Source organism: Equus quagga, chromosome 14, assembly GCF_021613505.1.
Source record: "Equus quagga isolate Etosha38 chromosome 14, UCLA_HA_Equagga_1.0, whole genome shotgun sequence".
NCBI classification, from domain to species: Eukaryota; Metazoa; Chordata; class Mammalia; order Perissodactyla; family Equidae; genus Equus; species Equus quagga.
Window position 1 is genome coordinate 70,616,133 of NC_060280.1, and position 16,421 is coordinate 70,632,553.

At 52.2% G+C, this 16,421-nt stretch overlaps 1 protein-coding gene across 14 annotated transcripts in view; it reads left to right on the plus strand.

Moving 5' to 3' along the window:
• The window catches only part of GRAMD1B (GRAM domain containing 1B), a 163,853-nt gene that overhangs the window by 121,132 nt on the left and 26,300 nt on the right, over positions 1–16,421 (plus strand). For 10 of the 14 annotated variants that reach the window (XM_046685668.1, XM_046685669.1, XM_046685670.1 and 7 more), the window contains 4 exons: positions 3,374–3,394; positions 14,226–14,319; positions 14,936–15,039; positions 15,803–15,898. In XM_046685668.1, the coding sequence (XP_046541624.1) occupies positions 3,374–3,394; positions 14,226–14,319; positions 14,936–15,039; positions 15,803–15,898 (315 nt within the window). Of the gene's footprint in view, positions 1–3,373; positions 3,395–6,563; positions 10,946–14,225; positions 14,320–14,935; positions 15,040–15,802; positions 15,899–16,421 lie in introns of those variants that run through there. The other 4 variants (XM_046685673.1, XM_046685675.1, XM_046685676.1 and 1 more) reach the window with 2 other exon arrangements.

Below are 16,421 nucleotides of genomic sequence, written 5' to 3' on the forward strand. Positions count from 1 at the left end.
GGCCTCCTTTTTCTCATGTGTTATTATGTAGGGGTTGGACTAGGTTATGAGTAAGGTCCCTGTCCTGTGAATCTGTCACTGTCCTGCTGAAGCTGACCCTTGCTCAGTGCAGCCCTCCCAGAGCTGTGGGCTGAAATCATCAAGGCTCATTTCCACTTCCCAGGACCCCTTGAGAGGATGCCACCACCCTGCTGCCACCCTGTAGTGATGGCTTATGGCCACCAGAGGGAGCCAGGGGCCGTTTCCTGCTCCCACCAGCCCCTGAACTGGGACGCGCTGTAGGGCGGTGCCCAATAGCCGGGCAAGTCCTGAGCTTGGCCCTGCATCGTGCCTCCTATGCTGGGTGTGCGCAGTCACCCCGTCTCTGTGGTTCTGTCACGCCTTTTCCGCTTTGACTTTTTCCCTGTTTTTCAATGCTAATTTTTGTGGTTTTTCTTCCCAGTATGACAGACTTCACCTGATCAAAGTAAGAAGTTGTTTTTTTCCCCCTAGTTCCTGCTAAACATAGAGCTGCTCTCATCCCCTCCTCTGCCCCCTACCTTCCATCTTCCAGATTCCCCGAGGCTGTGCACTGGGGAGATGTTTGAGGGACTTGGGTCTGTTTCCAGTGGCCTTGCAATCCTGCAGGCTCTTCTCTTCAGACCTCTTCCAGGAGGCACTGGAAACATCTCCCTCAGTGTCCTGACCTCCACAGCTCTGTCTGTGGGTACTTCTCCTGAGCCCCTCCTCCCTCATTACCAAATCCATTGATAACCTGCCAGAATAGCCATCCCCTCCCACCTTAGTTCTGTTCTTTCCATGCCTCTATCCCTCTCTGCACGAGAGGGGCATTTCAGTGAACCCTGAGGGCAGGCAGCCCCTTCAGGACTAGGTCCTGGGAGAGCAGGGCCACGAGCATCAAATTTGCCTCTGAAAGGCTGGTCCAGGTTCAGGGACTCTCCCCACAGTGGGTGTCCTCAGCAGTTACTATGGATTTGGCTGGAGGAGTGGGGCCCATTTTTCCCAGTGCCACCCTCAGTGGTGACAGACAAGAAGCTGCCCTGAAATGGCTGGTTACAGGTGAGGTCTCCTCCTGAGGGACAAGACAAAGTCATTGCTCTGGATGGTTATTTCACTTTCTTTTCAGGACTTGAGAGCACGTATTCTTACCCGCCTTGACAAAAGAGCAAGTATTACACACAAAGGTACCACACAGCTAGTTAGAGACAGGACACGGGTTTCCTGGTTGAGGCTCTTTGTCACTCTGAAGCTCTTTGTTCCAAACAGATTCAGAAGGGCCTATCATCCATGTGGCAGTACGTGAAAAGAGAAAATCTACTTCTGCTGTTTACCTGAGGCAGGAGGGAGAGTACTGTGCAGGAGAAGTCATGAAGGATTGTGGGTCCTCCCACCCGGCCCACGTTGCTGTTGCCCCCTTTCCTCCTAGGGTCTTACAGGAAGGCCAGGACAGTGGGGTGAGGAGCTAGGGAGTGGGTGCTGGAGAGTTTTCTCAGCTGTGAAGCTGACGTCTGATGACCTGGCTTTGGTGTGATGAGATGATGGCGGCTCCCACAGTGTGCCTTTCCACCAGTGGGAAAGGTGTTGTAATGAGTATCTGTGCAGCCTCATGCCCTGTGATCTCAGGGTCAGGACCCAGGAATCAAGACGTCTCAAAGGTGCAGATAAAGTCAGATGCAGCCTCCTTGCGCCATCTGCTCTCATCCAGATGTGGGTAGCCTTAGCTGAAATGCTTTGAGGCTAGTTATCAGCTCCAGGTCCAGGATTCCTGTGTGGCAATAGCTCTATCAATGATGAAGCTGTTACTTTTGAATATTTGAATTCGGCCCCTTTAGCTGCTAAGACTTCTGGCTTGAAGGAGAAGATGAGGCTCTGGCGGGAGCCTGTGACTTCCAGATGGGCCACCATGACAGCCTTTGTTGGGAAATGCCATGGAGAGCATCTTGCAGAGGAGGATTGAGACTCTGGCCTTATTCTGGCCGGTGAGATTGGGTGTGAGGTGAAACACAACCACTCAGAGGCAGCACGCCCTGTGCTTCCCCTGCTGCTGGCACGCTTCGCCTTCAGAGTGCGGTTTGAGGATCTCTATAGAGTTCTTCTGGTGGAATGGGAGAGCTGGCGAGGGGTCATCACATGATCATGCTTTTGTCACTGCAGACGTACTCAGCCCCCCTCCACCCCGCCAGACACCTGCACAGCAGACATCCTGAGACGGTGGCTGCCCTCTCCTTCCCCGATGATCCGGGGCCCCTTAGGTCCATGTGGAGGGGATAAAGGTTGCTAATTGTGCCCAGGATGCACACCTCTGCATATAGTTAAGATGTTGACCTGCAGGCAAAGGGTCCCTCTACCCGGTGATTCTTCTCCCAAGTTACACCCTTGGCAAGCTTTTTAAAACTGAAAATACCCCAGCCCCAATCTAAGCCTATTGGATCAGCACCTCAAGGGATGGAGCCTAGGCAGGTGTGTGCATGTCTGTGTACGTGTGTGTCTGTATATCTATTCCTATCTGCCTTTCTATCTGTCTGTCTTCCATGTGGGATGTGTAGAAAGGACTACTGGCCATAGAGATCAGAGATAGACAAGGCACAATCTTAGCCATCCCCCCTTTTCCCCTAAAAAACTTTCAGTTACCTTGAAGATGAGTAACGTTTGCTCAGGGCTGGGAATGGAGAGCACCTGAATTCTGGAGCTGGAGCAGAGTCTGGTTTTGTTGGTATTAAATTATGGCACCACGAAGTTGAGAAGGACCATTAGCAAGTACATGCTTCAAACTTCCTCCCAGGGTAGAACCCCCACCACTCCCCTGCCATCGTGGCTTAGGTGATCAGCCAGCTTTTGCTCAGAAGGAGGCATTTACTCATCTGCTCGTGGGGAACACAGTTGGAGGAAGTTTCTAGGCAGTCCTTTTTCTTCCCATGTACCAAAGAGTCCCCTCCTGCCTTCTCCAGAGGGCTGACTTGGGGCAGAAGGCTGGGTTGGCCTCCGTCTGTACTTTGCTTCTGGTCAGGGCCCATCTGGGGACTGGGTCTTGGATGTCTGCCGTGCATCCTTTACCCCATCAGAAGAAGCTTGTGATGGGGCTCCGACTCCCTTCCAGCTGAGCTCTAGCTGGGGCTGCCGCTGCCTGCCACCCCAGCTGCGGTGGGGCTTCCAGCATGGACTGCTCCCAGGGCCTCCTTTCCGGAGCTGTCTTGAGAAAGGAGGACCCCTCCCGAGCAGCAACATGGGAAGCATTCTGCTGCATTTGGATTCCTCCTCCCTGCCCGCCCCCTGCTATCTGTGTAACCTTCCCTCTGGAGCCAGGAATACCCTGGCCATTCCCACCATCTCTTCCCTGACTAATTTTACCTTCTCTTTTATTTTGTCCTTTCAGAAAAGCCAGAGTTGGTATAATGTAAGTATCCCTGTTTCTCTTCTTGTTGGGTACCTGTAAAGTGGGTGGGGGGATGCAGTGGTCAGGGGAACTGAGAGGTGTGCAGGGTAGTTTGGCTGCCTCGTGGGCTTGAGCACATTGAGGCCTAGAAAGGTGGGCTCTTCCCCTGACCAGCTTCCTCCCTCAAAAACCAGATACAGTGGTTATCTTTTGTAGCAGGACGGGACTGCTGCTGAGGCATGATTTGATTCAGGGAGACCAGGGAGGGATGGCCTGCCTTATCCTCCTCTAGGCTCCTGGACAACGCTGCTCCAGCCCTCATGGAGGAGGACACCAGCCAGGGAGGCATCCCCAGGCCAGACAGATTCTGGGACTGGGACGGCCTCGGGGCCTGAACTTAGAGCCAAAGTTTCCTTCCCTTAACCAAAACATTTTGGGGGAGGTGGAGCCAGACAACTTTCCCCCTTAGTAGAGAGGCTGTCCCATGTAATGGAATTTGACTTCTGCCCCAAGGCATACCTCAGTGGCCCCAAGGGCATGCTTCTTCTAGAAGACATCCATGGCTCTGGGTCTGGTGAAGGTGTAGTCTGGGGTCTCCAGAGGGTGGTTCCTACCCAGGACACATATTGTGTAGTAAATAGTCCCTGCAGAGGCCACATCCCCTTGGTCACATAGACTGGGCCACAGGATTTTGAACTTTTCCCCTGAAGAGCGGCTGGCTGAAGTTTCTCAGCTGGCCCCTGCCCTGTTGTGCTCTGCCCTCTGGGACTGCTTAGTGGAGGGACTGACGGTTTGCAGTCATAGCCTGGCCTCAGGTCATCATTTTTCCAACTCTGAGTCTGCGTTCCCCACACTTGACTGATTGATCACATGGAGGCCATCTTTCCCCCTCCGCTAACACCAGGCTCTACCTCAGCAGGCTACATGGGCACGGAGAAGGTGTGGGGGAAGGTGGCTGTGAATGACAGAAGTTGAGGACACTCTGGGGAAGGGGAGGGTTGGTGGGGGTAGGGGCAAGGCTTTGGTTTAGTAGGGACTTGGGTCAGAATCACTTGTGTATGTGTCTGGGCGGGTGTTTTCTCATACCGCTCAGCGATTCACCCAAATCAAGCACATGTCAGTTAGACCTGTGGCTTCCATCCTCCTGCTGCTCAGTGGGCCTGCCTGTCCCTAGACAGCTTGAGGATTGATTGATCGGCCTGCCTTAGCCCCACCACAAAGAAGGCTGAAGATAGTGGGCTGTGCTGATGGGAGGGCAGTTGAGGGCCGAGGTGGCCTGCGCAGGGGAGAAGCCAGACTCCAGCCCTTCACTGCCAGCTCTCCCCCTTGAACCCACCGTGATCTTCAGCTGGCCTCATAGCCTCCCTCCCCGTGCTGCTTGGGGCTCACATCCTGGAGGAAAGAGAAGCTTCTTGTGTATGGGAGCAGAGGTGGAGGGGTAGGGGGTGCTTTCCCGGGAGCTGTGTGGGGACCCCACATCCTTGCGTAATGAAACCTTCCACCCTTCTAAGCAGTGTTGCAAAACTAGTGTCCCCAGAGGACAACAGGAGACCCGTGGCCTCAGACCTGTGAGACAACTGAAACCTCCGGATGTGGACAGAAAAAGTCCTCATCCTTGCTGCTAGTCTCCACCTTCACTCGCTATCTCATCTGTTTCTCTCTCTCCTTTGCTCTTTCTGTTCCATCCTGTCTTGCTTTGAGCACTTCCCTACCCTTTTCTCCCTGACTTTCCCTTTTTTCTCTTCCCCACCTCTGCTTTGCCTCTCCTTTCTCTGACTTCCATCTCCTGGTTGGCTTTCTCTTTCTCTCTAATTCTAGCAGGGTTTACTTTCTCTCTTCTCCAGTCTTTCTCCCATCCTTTCACCTCTAGTTTCTTCTCTCTCAGCACCACATGTAAGAACTGGCTTCTGAGCTCTCAGCAGAGTGACCGGCTAGAATTGCATGCTGCCTCTTGGCTGGAAGGGCCAGTTGCCCTCTGGGGGCCCATAAATCAGGGGTTCTGATGACAGATAAGTGAGAGACAGTGGAGGATCAGGGCATGTCCGGAGACCTGCTTCCTGAAGGACTGAGTCCACTTGCAGCTGGAGACAATGGGGAGCGGTCGGCCCTTATTGACTGCAAATCTCTGTGTAAAATCGTCCTCCAGAATGCACTCGTTTCCCAGACCTTTCCTGCCTCAACCTCAATTAATCCTAGGTTATCTCTTTTCACCCTCCTCCCACCCCTATTGAATTACAGAAACATTATTGATTCCACCCAGGACAGATCAGTGACTCGCAGAGACCAAGGGCACAGGGGACTCTGCTGGGCAGCATTCAGTGATTCCTGCCTGATCTCCCCTCTCCTGGACTCGTGCTCTCACACTGGGGGTTCTCCCAGAAACTCTGCAGCACCAGACATCATGGGACCCGTCCACAGTGTCTTCCTGCTGCTCCTGCCACCTCTGCTCCCCGATTCAGGCTCCCCATGCAGACTCAGTTCCTGTGTCTGGCTCCACAGCCTGGGTGCTCCCTCTTCCTGGTCCTGCTGAATCTCCATCATGAACGTCCTGACTGGGGGTTGGGACAGGAACCAGAATGGAACAGTGTGGAGGAGGGAGATAGACATGGCAGGTGGACGTTGGGAGGAAGAGGCAGAAACTGAGCAAATGGTGGAGAGCTGAGAGGTGACAACAGATGTCCAGCTGGCCAGACCTATGGATGTCAGGAGCTGTGTCTAGTTTATCTTTCCATTTTTTCTTCATGTGTTTTCACATTCAGAGGATAATGAGCAGCCACCACAGTAGGTGCAACCCTAGAGGTGCTGGCTTCAAGTAACACTGGGACCCCGTCCTCCAATTAAAATCATGCTCTCTTCCTGAGACCAATGCCCTGGCTCTGGGCTTGTCCACTTCTGGGTGTCTGTGGAGGAAGCAAGATGCTGCCTGTTGCATACAGCAAGTGTCACCCCCACGTCTGTGCACTCTGGTGGTACCAGTGTGGGCATCTGTGGACAGAGACCTGAGTGTGGCTTTCTCCTGGGCATGACTGCCCTGGGTCAGTCAGGACACTATGATCTGAGTGTTTCGCCAGAGCCACCTGAATCAATACGTACAGGTGTGGAGTGCCCCATGCTTCCTGTGCCTGGCTGGACACCCTCCTCCTGCACCATGTGTGTATCTGTGCTCATGTGCAGAGGCCCCATCAGGAAATTTCAGTTCCATTGCCTGCCTCCCCAACACTGCCTCCAATAGTCCACTGATATGTTTTCAGGAGGCCTTTGCCCTGCCCTTTTGCTTTTATCTGGTTTGCTGTTCTCCCTTAGTCTGCTCTGTCTTCCTCCCATACCTCAGTGTTGCCCTGAGTTGGTTGGACTCGACACCCTGTCTCCCCGTCTCAGCTCTGCTGGCAGCCCTCTTTGTAGTCTCTCTCCTGATGCTGGTGATGGCTCTCCAGCTGTTCTGCTGCCTGAGGCTCCATCCTTGCACTGGAAGTTTTTCAGATAGGGAAAGGCTTTGTAATCTCCAGCTCTAGGGACAGTTAGAAACGCCCTGGCCAGATTCAGGACACTGAGGGTCAGCGCAGAGTTGCTGACCCTTGTGAGAACATCTCAGGGCTGTTGGAGTAGTCTGGGTCTGGTAGCCCACCCAGCACCTCCCTGCCCACCAGCCTTCTACCTCACCTGCCTCTTCTGCGTTGTGCTTTTACCTCTTTAGCCAGGGAGGAGCTGTCACCATGGTGACAAGGCACCTGGGCCTAAAGAGTGGGTACCATGGAGGGAAGTGGCTGAACCCCAGGGACATTCAGGTCGAGTGGGGTTTGCAGGCTGTGCCATCTACAGCTGCTCTGAGTCCCTTCCAGGCCTGATCTCACCCTTAACCCTCTGACTTGACCGTCCCAATTTTACTCATCAAGGCTTCCAGCTTGGGAGGTGCAGCCCCAATAGATGTGAGATGGAGGGATAAGCAGAAAAAGGGCTTTGGCTTCAGCAGGGAACCAAGGGCAGAGTTGGGGGGAAGGGTAGAATCTGCCCCCTGAAGATGGCCCCTGCGATGTGTAGGGGGCTTGCGTCTCGGATGGAGCAAACGGTTGCAGAAGTCTCTGCCGTGATGCCTCAGGTGGGCAGGGTACTGTCCTCATCCGCCTCACCTCTCTTTCCTGGGGTCAGTCATCTCCAGGGCAACCCAGGGAAGGAGCATTTCTGAGATCAGAGGAGGGGAGCCCGCACCCTGGCAGCTACCCAATACTTAGCGCCCAGGTTGCCTGAACGCCCCTGGTTAGGGATGCTGGCTTTTTGGTGGGGAGGAAGGGATGGTGCCGACCCTGTGCAATGACCAGTGAGGTCTGGCAGGCATAGGACTGAGAGCAAGAGAACAAAGCTTTGTACAATGAAGCTCAGATGTCAGGGGGGCAGTGAAGGAAGTGGGAGTGCCAAAAGGGGAACTGCCAGTGACACTCTCTGTAGCTTGGCATTTTTTTTTCCCAGGGACTGACTCTGCTTTCTCTACCTCTGGCCATCTCCCCTCTGTTATTTACCCATTATCTCAAAGTCCTCCTGACCTCTGCTCCCCTGACAGCCATCCTAACTTTCTCCAGAGTGGTCTCCTCTCCAGGTGAAACCCACTCCCGATCCTACTCCTCTCTCCACCTTTCTGTGTTACACCCAAGCCCACCCCTGCTCTCCTCTTCCTGTGCTCAGTCACCTCCTCCATCTCCACTGTCCCCTTATCCCACATCTGGCTCCTCTCGGATTTGGTTGGAGGGCCAGGGTTTTCCTTGAGGGTCTTAATTGATTTCTTCCTAGGTGAGGCCAACACTCCACCAAAATCCACCTGCTTTTCTGCAGGGCTTCTCTACCCCCTCTGCCCCCCTGCCGTGCCCAGGGAAAGGGTACCACTTGGTCCCAGCTCCTGTTGTTTGTCATAGAGTTAATGTTTAGCCCAAGGCCAGTTCCCTCTCCTCAGGCTGGACGCTACCTGCTGCCCTGCTCTGCCCAGCCCTTGTGAGGGGGCGTAGGAGATAAAGGCTGGGCACACCGAGACTCATCTGCAGGGGTTATCTCTCTGGATGTATCAGCCCCTGCCTCACCCCAGTGCAGCCCGAACAGTCATCCCCTCATTTGACCTGCAGAAATATTCAGATGTTTTCTGGGAATTACGCTAAGGATTCAGCCCTCATGGGCCTATGTACCACCTAGATCTTGGGGTCTGGTGTGGCCCAGGAGAGAGGCATTCTGGTCACCCTGGAAAATGGAATTGCTGAGTGTTCCTACCACCCCTAGGATAGGGCTGACACACATGGGGCAGAGAGAAGCTCACGTGTGTGGTGGGGAAAGTGTTGGCAGGGACTGGGCACCAAAAAACCAAGCACATAGGACTGAGGATCTGTGTGGGTGTGTGCACATAATACGCTATGTAAATAGGAACAGTTTTAGAGGTGTATAAGGAATGTATTCGTTTGGTAAATAGTTTTTGAACAGCTGACGTTTGAAACACATCATGCCCAGTGCTATAGAAGATATAAAGCTATTTGGGGCCCAGATTCTTCCTGGAGAAGATGGTGGTCTGAGGGATTAATTACCCTGCATGATATGGATGGAGGTGGTGGCTGTGTCCAGGGTGTGTACACTGAGAGAGGGGCACAGGAGTTTGTGGAAAGATTCAGACTCTCCTCTACTTTCTCCAACACTGCTTAACCAGGAGGTCCCAGGTTCCTCTGAATCAAAATCTTTGGGTTTGGGAGTCAAGAATCTACATTTTTAATGCATTCATTAGGTCGTTTTTAAGTATGCTAAAGTCTGAGTGCTACTGCATCCAATTGCTGAGACGCCTAGGACAAAGGCACCATTTATCATCATGTGCAGGCTTGAGACCCTCCTGGCAAGAGGGTGAGGGAAGTGCCCCGTTTGTTTCAAAGGTGTCCCTTTCCTGAGAGTCCAAGTCTTCCCAGCCCCAGTGCTGTCTAACCCCTGCCCGCTGCGTCTCTATCCAGAGCCTTCTTGCCCCCGTTGGCCTGGCTCCCATTCTTCTCCTGGAGGTCCTGCTTCCCTGCATTTGGTTGTCCCCTTTTGACCTGAGGCCAAATTCCCTGGCCCTCAAGGTCTGAGGAGCTGCCTGGGAGTCCTCTTGGCTTTGAGTCCTCTCCTGCTAGTGCTAGAGGCAGGGCAGGGTCCCTGCAAAGGAAGGAGATGCCTCAGACAGACCCTGGAGCTGTTGACCTCAGCTTCTCCAGGCGATCTGCCCAACTTCTCCCCAGCAGCATGTCTGAAATGAGATGCATTAAACTTGCAGTTTCCTGATGCTGCTGCTGTTGGGAGATCGGTGGACGGATGGGTCAGTGACAGGAGAGTGTGTCTCCAAGAAGGCTCTGGCTGTTTGAGTCAAATTTCAGATTTCGTTGTAACAGCCATGCCTCTGGCACCACCTCCTCCCCCACCCCCCCTTGGAGCCCTGGCCAGCTACTTGCCACTGCAGGAAACATCTGCTGGGGAGGCCAGGCTAGGCTGGGGGTTACTGGAGGACGTTGGCCAGCGCCATCACCCGGATCCTGTAACTTGAGGCATGTGTAGGGCTTCGGCCCTGTCCACCCACCCGCCCTCCCTCCCTCCCTCCCCACCCCCTTTCCTCCTGCCACAGACGAATCTAACAAAGAAGTTGTTTGCTGGTCAGCCAAGAGGAACACGGTCTGGGAGGAAAGGGGTGTGTGTAGGGGTGGGGGTGAGAGCAGGTCCCGTTGCCTCAGCCAGTGGTGGCTGCTCTGCCTGGGTGAGGGCCATGAGTCATAGCAGCCAGCGCCCGCCCAGAGTAGAGATTGTACATTGAACGGGCTGCCTTATGGGACAGGCCAGATAGAGCTGGGGAGCTGGGCATTTGTTCTCTCCCTGGACTTTCAGACCAACTATGAGCCATTCTGCTGTGTGTGAGTAACTGGTGGGGTGGACCTCTGGACCTGGCTGTGGGGTCATCCTCTTCCTGCACAGTCTACCTGTCCTCCAGGGGCCTGCCATTCAGAGCCCTCAGCTGGCCCTGTGCACCTGTTGTGTCGGCTGTGTCCTCTGGTCTCAGGTAGCCTCTTGGAGTGGCGGTCCACACTGACCAGGAGGAGGGGCTTCATCACGTCCCCTCCGGATCACCCTCAGCCTGAAGACTGGCCGCACTGTGGGAGCTGAGTGAGACAAAGCAGAACCTGGCCATGGGAGACTCGCTGGCCAGCCTGTCCTGAGAACCACACTGACCACGTCCTCCCACTTGTGAAGTTTCACTCTGGCAACAGAGTTCTAGGAGAGACAAGGAAGCCAATCAGGGTCACGTAGACCCTGTGCCAAGAAGCCAGAGGTTGCCCATCTGTGTTCAGCCCTGGTGAGACTGACTGTTTTCATCCTGTGGTGACAGTAGGGAGTCAAAGCTCAAGGAGCTGGGCTCCTTTGGGAGGTGGAGCTGTGGGAGCAATGGAATCTTTGACAGAATCTGGGGTCCTCTGGAGCCTCCTGCTGGAGCAGGACAGCCAGCCTTTGCAGTGGTTCCTGAAGAAGCTGACGGATGTACCTGCTAGTGAGGAACTCTGTTGCTGGCATGGATCTGAGGAAATCCCAGCCGTGAGTGTGCAACCTAATTTCTCTGTGCCTGTGTGACAGTTCTGCTGCACCGTTGTCATCCCCCACTTGGCCCTGCTACCTAAGGACCCCAGATTTGACAATCCTTGAACCAAAATTCTTTGGCCATTTAAAATTGAGATAGGTGAGCCATGCCTCACCTTTGAAGGAGATTGTTTTAAGGGCATGGGAGTGGAAGAGAGGGTCATGGTCTCTGGTGTCAAGAGGATATGTGGTGACAGGTCCATCTAGTGTATCTTTGTATTTTAGACTCTAGGAGGCAAAGGCTGGCCTGCCATCCACAGTGGCAGCCTGGTAGAATCAGGACATTTATTTGCAAGCCTGGGTTAAGGCGTCCCTACACCCAAGCCAGTCGTTGTAGAACTAGCTGACTTCAGAGGTCAGGGCTGGATTTGCCCTCCCTCTCCCCACAGCTACAGCTTTGTTCTAAGGAAAGCAGAGGAGCGGCTCCCTCCATTTGCCTCTAGTTTGGAGATTATGGCCAGACTCCCTGCACCTCCACCTCTGTAGATCTCTGAGTTCCCACTGGATATGAGGGAAGCAAGGGGGAGGGAGCGATAGAGAAAGAATATTAGAAATTGTAGGACTTGCAGGCGTCAGGTAATTGGATGCTTGATGTCCAGTTTCATCGGAAGGGGCTTTGGGGCTACCTAGTAGTCTGGTCTTCAGGCTGATATTGGAACTTTGTAGGTATAAAGACCCTCTTGACTGAAACAGTTTTTTAAAAAATTTAATTATGGTAAAATACACGTAACATACAATTTACCGTCTTAAGTATTTCTGAGTATACGGTTCAGTAGTGTTGAGTTCATTCACATTGTTGTGCAACCAATTTCTAGAACTTTTTCATCTTCAAAACTCAAACTTAATTACCATCCCCCCCCCCAAAAGGATCCATTTGTGGGCATGGAATGCTAGTGGGGGGCCCAAAGCAGGTGAATATCTTCTTCCCAAGAGCATGCGCTCTGCCGGGGCAAGGACCCCGAGGCAACATAGACTGAATGGCTCAGACCGAGCTCTGGGGCAGACTGCCTGGGTTCACAGTCCACACTCCCACTTGGTAACCATGTACCTTAGGCAAGCTGCTGAACCTCTCTGTGCCTTAGCTTCCTCGTGTGGAAGATGAGATAATGAAAACAACCCTGTGGTCAAATGAAATGATGTATGTGAAGGGCTATGACAGTGCTTGGTACGTGATGTTCACTCATTCCACAGGAGCTTCATTGTAGCTCTAGAAGGTCAGTTAGACATAATTAGGAACTTACTATCAGGTGGCTAAGCGAGAATTTTCAGTGTGCAGACTCAGTTCTGCAAGGCCAGGGCTCTGTTTAGATTGGATATCTCAGTATCAGTTTGAAACTAACATATGGGCCAGAGGAATGTTGTATTCTGAGGGCTTTTTTAGCCATAGAAGTCACAGGATGGGCTGGCTTCCAGATGTTTGCTCCCAGTGGTCCTGATACTTGGTTCAGATGTATGGCAGGTGATTCTTAAAGTTTGGGATTCTGTAACGATTTCTTTGGGGAGGGTAGTAGGGCCTGTTACAAGTACAACTCGTTTTATGAATAAGCCAAAACCAAAGTTTAAAAGTCAAATAAACTGAGGCTGGCCTGGTGGCGCAGCAGTTAAGTGTGCATGTTCCACTTCGGCAGTCCAGGGTTTGCCGGTTTGGATCCCAGGTGCGGACATGGCACTGCTTGGCAAGCCGTGCTGTAGTAGGCGTCCCACATATAAAGTAGAGGAAGGTGGGCACGGGTGTTAGCTCAGGGCCAGTCTTCCTCAGCAAAAAGAGGAGGATTGGCAGCAGATGTTAGCTCAGGGCTAATCTTCCTTAAAAAAAAAAATTCAGATGAACTATAGACAATGTAGTTAAAAGCGCTTTCTTCTCTCTCTCTCTTCTGGAAAACCTCCCTAGACTAAAACATGCCATTTACTCTCCCCACGACTTCCTGAAATACTCCTGTTCCCTCTAGCACAAAAGCCATGGGGCCTCTTAGCTCAGGTAGTCAATGTGTGCTATGAATGTGGTCAGGCCACAGACTCAGCCTCCTGTGGGCCATTTAGCTTTGCAGAAAGCCAAAAAATGAACAGTCCAAAGCTTATTCATTCCATCGTCACCACAGTGTATGCCAGTACATTCCCAGGGAAGTGGGTGGGAAAGTATAAATGACCCAGACCCATCTGTCACCATCACCAGGACAGCCTGTCTGTATGCGTGCACTCCTGGCATAAGTAGGTCAACGAATCACTGGGTGGAGGGCAGATGTCTCTCTGTCGTGGTGGACGGCTCTTGCCGAGCTGTGCACTTGTCTTCATGTATCATCCTTGGGTGCCTTTTTTCTATAGGACACACTTTTTTTTCTTTTTTTTTTTTAAGATTGTAAGCTCAGAAGGAGCAGGGTTCCTGTCTATTCTGCTGGCTCATGGAATTTCCAAGGAGGGTTTGCTAAGGCAGTTTATGGGCATGAGTCTGCACTGAGGCTCCCAAAAGGCTGGGTGGGCGCAGCGGCATCTGGCGGCACAGGTGGTAGTGGGAGATGAGCACAGGACCCGGGCTCGAGAGGACTGCTCTCTGGCCTTATCTTCCTCATCAGTCATGAAGGGTTGGATTAGATAATCCTGTAAAGAAAGTTTTAAATTCTCTACTTGTGGGCTTATTCTAGTACTAGTTCTATGAATTTTTTTAAAATCCAGTCTCTGTGAAAGTATAATTTTCCCCCAGTTTTATTGAGATATAATTGACGTATAACATTGTACTAGTCTTATGATTTTTTTTTCCATCATGAATTTCGCGCACAGCCAGTGTGCTCTGTGTTAGTTGTGATAACAACTTTTTCTAAGGGGTGTGCTGGGCACCATCATCTCCAGGTCCTGCTGGGGAGCTGGGGGAGCCCCCTTGGGCCCCTGCTTCACTGTCAAGGTGCTGCCTGTTGGCAGAAGGCAGAACAGCAATAGCTGACATGAAGGCTACCAGGAAGCTCCCTGGAGTGTCTCCTTGGCATGTAATGTGGACCCTGCTTAGTATGTTTGATGTTTTCTCACTGATGGACATTGTATATAAAGCCTTTTGCAGTAGCAAATTCTCTCCATGATGTTTTTCTATACTGGGCCCCCTTTGCCTAACCTGGCCTCCTGGGGTCTATGGGATAACAGAGCCTCATCTTTGCCTTTTAAACAAGCAAGCGAGTGCTCCACCTGCACCTTCCTCCCCAGCCCCACAGCACTTGGGAACATGCCACTAACCGTGGCCGTTGTCATGCAGGTCTTAAGCCCCACTTACAAGCAGAGAAATGAAGACTTCAGAAAGCTCTTTAAGCAACTTCCAGACACGGAGCGCCTCATTGTTGGTGAGCTAGGTGACCTGGGCCAGGGGTTGGAGGGTATGGGGGGTGGTGAGGGGTTGGGGCAGGCAGAGAGGAAGTCTGGGAGTCCCAGGGACAGCACTTAGGCTGCTTCTGTCTGGAGGTTCCCCACCTAAGAGCCAAGCCAAGTGAGAGTGTCTCTTGGGAACAGGAGGGGAGAGGATGTCCAGAGCACTGACCCTAGTGGTCTGGGTTCAGGACTGAGTGCCACGTGTGTGGTGGCCTCGAGAGAGGGCCCAACGTGGAATGAGTCACTGCCACTCTTATCTCTGCAGATGGCCCAGCAGTGAAGGGGTTGGGGTAACTGTGGATGGGGAAGGGGCGTTGGTTGAATTTTGTTGGCCTTTTCCGCCTGTAACTTTCTTGCCCCTCTCTGCCATCTCATCTATCCCTCTGCCTCTCGGCAGTAGTTATTCCACATCTTTCATGTTCCTGATCATGAGATGCTGAGGACTCCCTTGGCCACTAGTTCCAGTGTCTCACACAGCTAGTCAGTGGTAGGCAGTTGGGCTCCCCCCGCACTGGTGGCAGGGGCGGCATGTCTAATTTGCGGTGGTTTGCTGAAAATGCTTCCTGTCTCTGAGCGCCTCTGTCCCCCATCCTACCACAGATTACTCGTGTGCACTCCAAAGAGACATTCTTCTTCAGGGCCGACTCTACCTCTCTGAAAATTGGATCTGCTTCTACAGCAACATCTTCCGCTGGGAAACTCTGGTAAAGACCTGGGGTTTGCTCCCTTGGGCTGTCCCCTTGGCTATGGCTGAGCAAGCTGCCCTCACTTTCTTCCTTTTATTGACTTCCTTCTCTATCCACACCTTTGCATAATTAACAAAAGCATTTGCCTGAGTCTTGAAGCATAGATCTCCTCCACCCTGTCGTCCCCTCCCTTCCCCTTAGGTGTGTGAGAGAGTGTTGAGAGCATTTCCTCTTGGCAAATGCAGGTAAATGTTTGGCGGAAGTCACTGCAGAAGGCATAATAGTAGAGTAAAAAGGGCATTGGCCTTGGGACTCGGAACTGGTTTGTGTACTTTCTGGGTTCTGCAGCTAATTAGGCTAGTCCTTTATTCTTTCTTTGCCTCTGTTTTCTCATCTTACAAAATAAAGTGGAAAAGATAAACTAGATGAGCCTTGTGGTCCCATCCAGTGCCAGTGTTCTGTGTTTCTGTAAGTGGCAAATAGTGATGGAAGCTCTGCACATTTATCAGACTGTGTAGAAATGAGGAAGAATGCTCCCTGGACCAAGAATCAAGACACCCCTGGGCTCTAGGCGTGGCTGTCACCGCCTGCCCATGAGGCCTCTGTGAAATAGGGGGTGAACCAGACGATCTCTAAGGAGGTCCCTGCCGGGTTTGGAAAGTTGTAGACTGTGATCTAGTTTCCTCTGTCTGCGCTGGTGCCGTGTGAACACTCTTTGCCTGACTCTGGTTAATTCCTCTTCTTGATCGTTGTCCGTTCTCTGTCCTTGTGGCCATGCCAGCTGACCGTTCGTTTGAAAGACATCTGCTCCATGACTAAAGAAAAAACAGCTCGCCTCATTCCCAATGCCATCCAAGTTTGCACTGACTCGGAAAAGGTAAGTGGAGTCTAATCTTGGATTTTCTACTCCTTCCTCCCTCAAATCCCAGTCCCCCTACCCCTGTATTTCTGCTCCTCAGTTGTGTCAGTATGAAGGCCAGTAGGATTAGGGTGAGAGGCGATGAGATGGTGGGAACCACCTCCATGGTGAGCAGGCTGTTTGGAGTCTGAGCAGAGGTGAGGGTGGAGTGGCAGAACATGGGACTTGGAGCCAGAACACCTGAATTTGAGTCCCACTGTGATTGGCCTGTTACGTAACATCTCTGAGCCTTAACTTTCTCATGTAAAATGAAGCCAGCAGTACCTATTTAACAGAGTCATTTTAAGACTCTGAAAACACTAAATTGTAAAGACCTACACAAGTATAAAAGTTGTTATTATGTATCAGCTTAGCTCATCAAGAGGAATAAGGAGTCTGATAGGAAATGAGTTGTCTCTATTGGTGTGGGGGAAAATGTGATCCGTACAATTTGGGGCAGAGAAAACACTGTGATCTTTGACCTTTAACCAGAGCCTGAAGA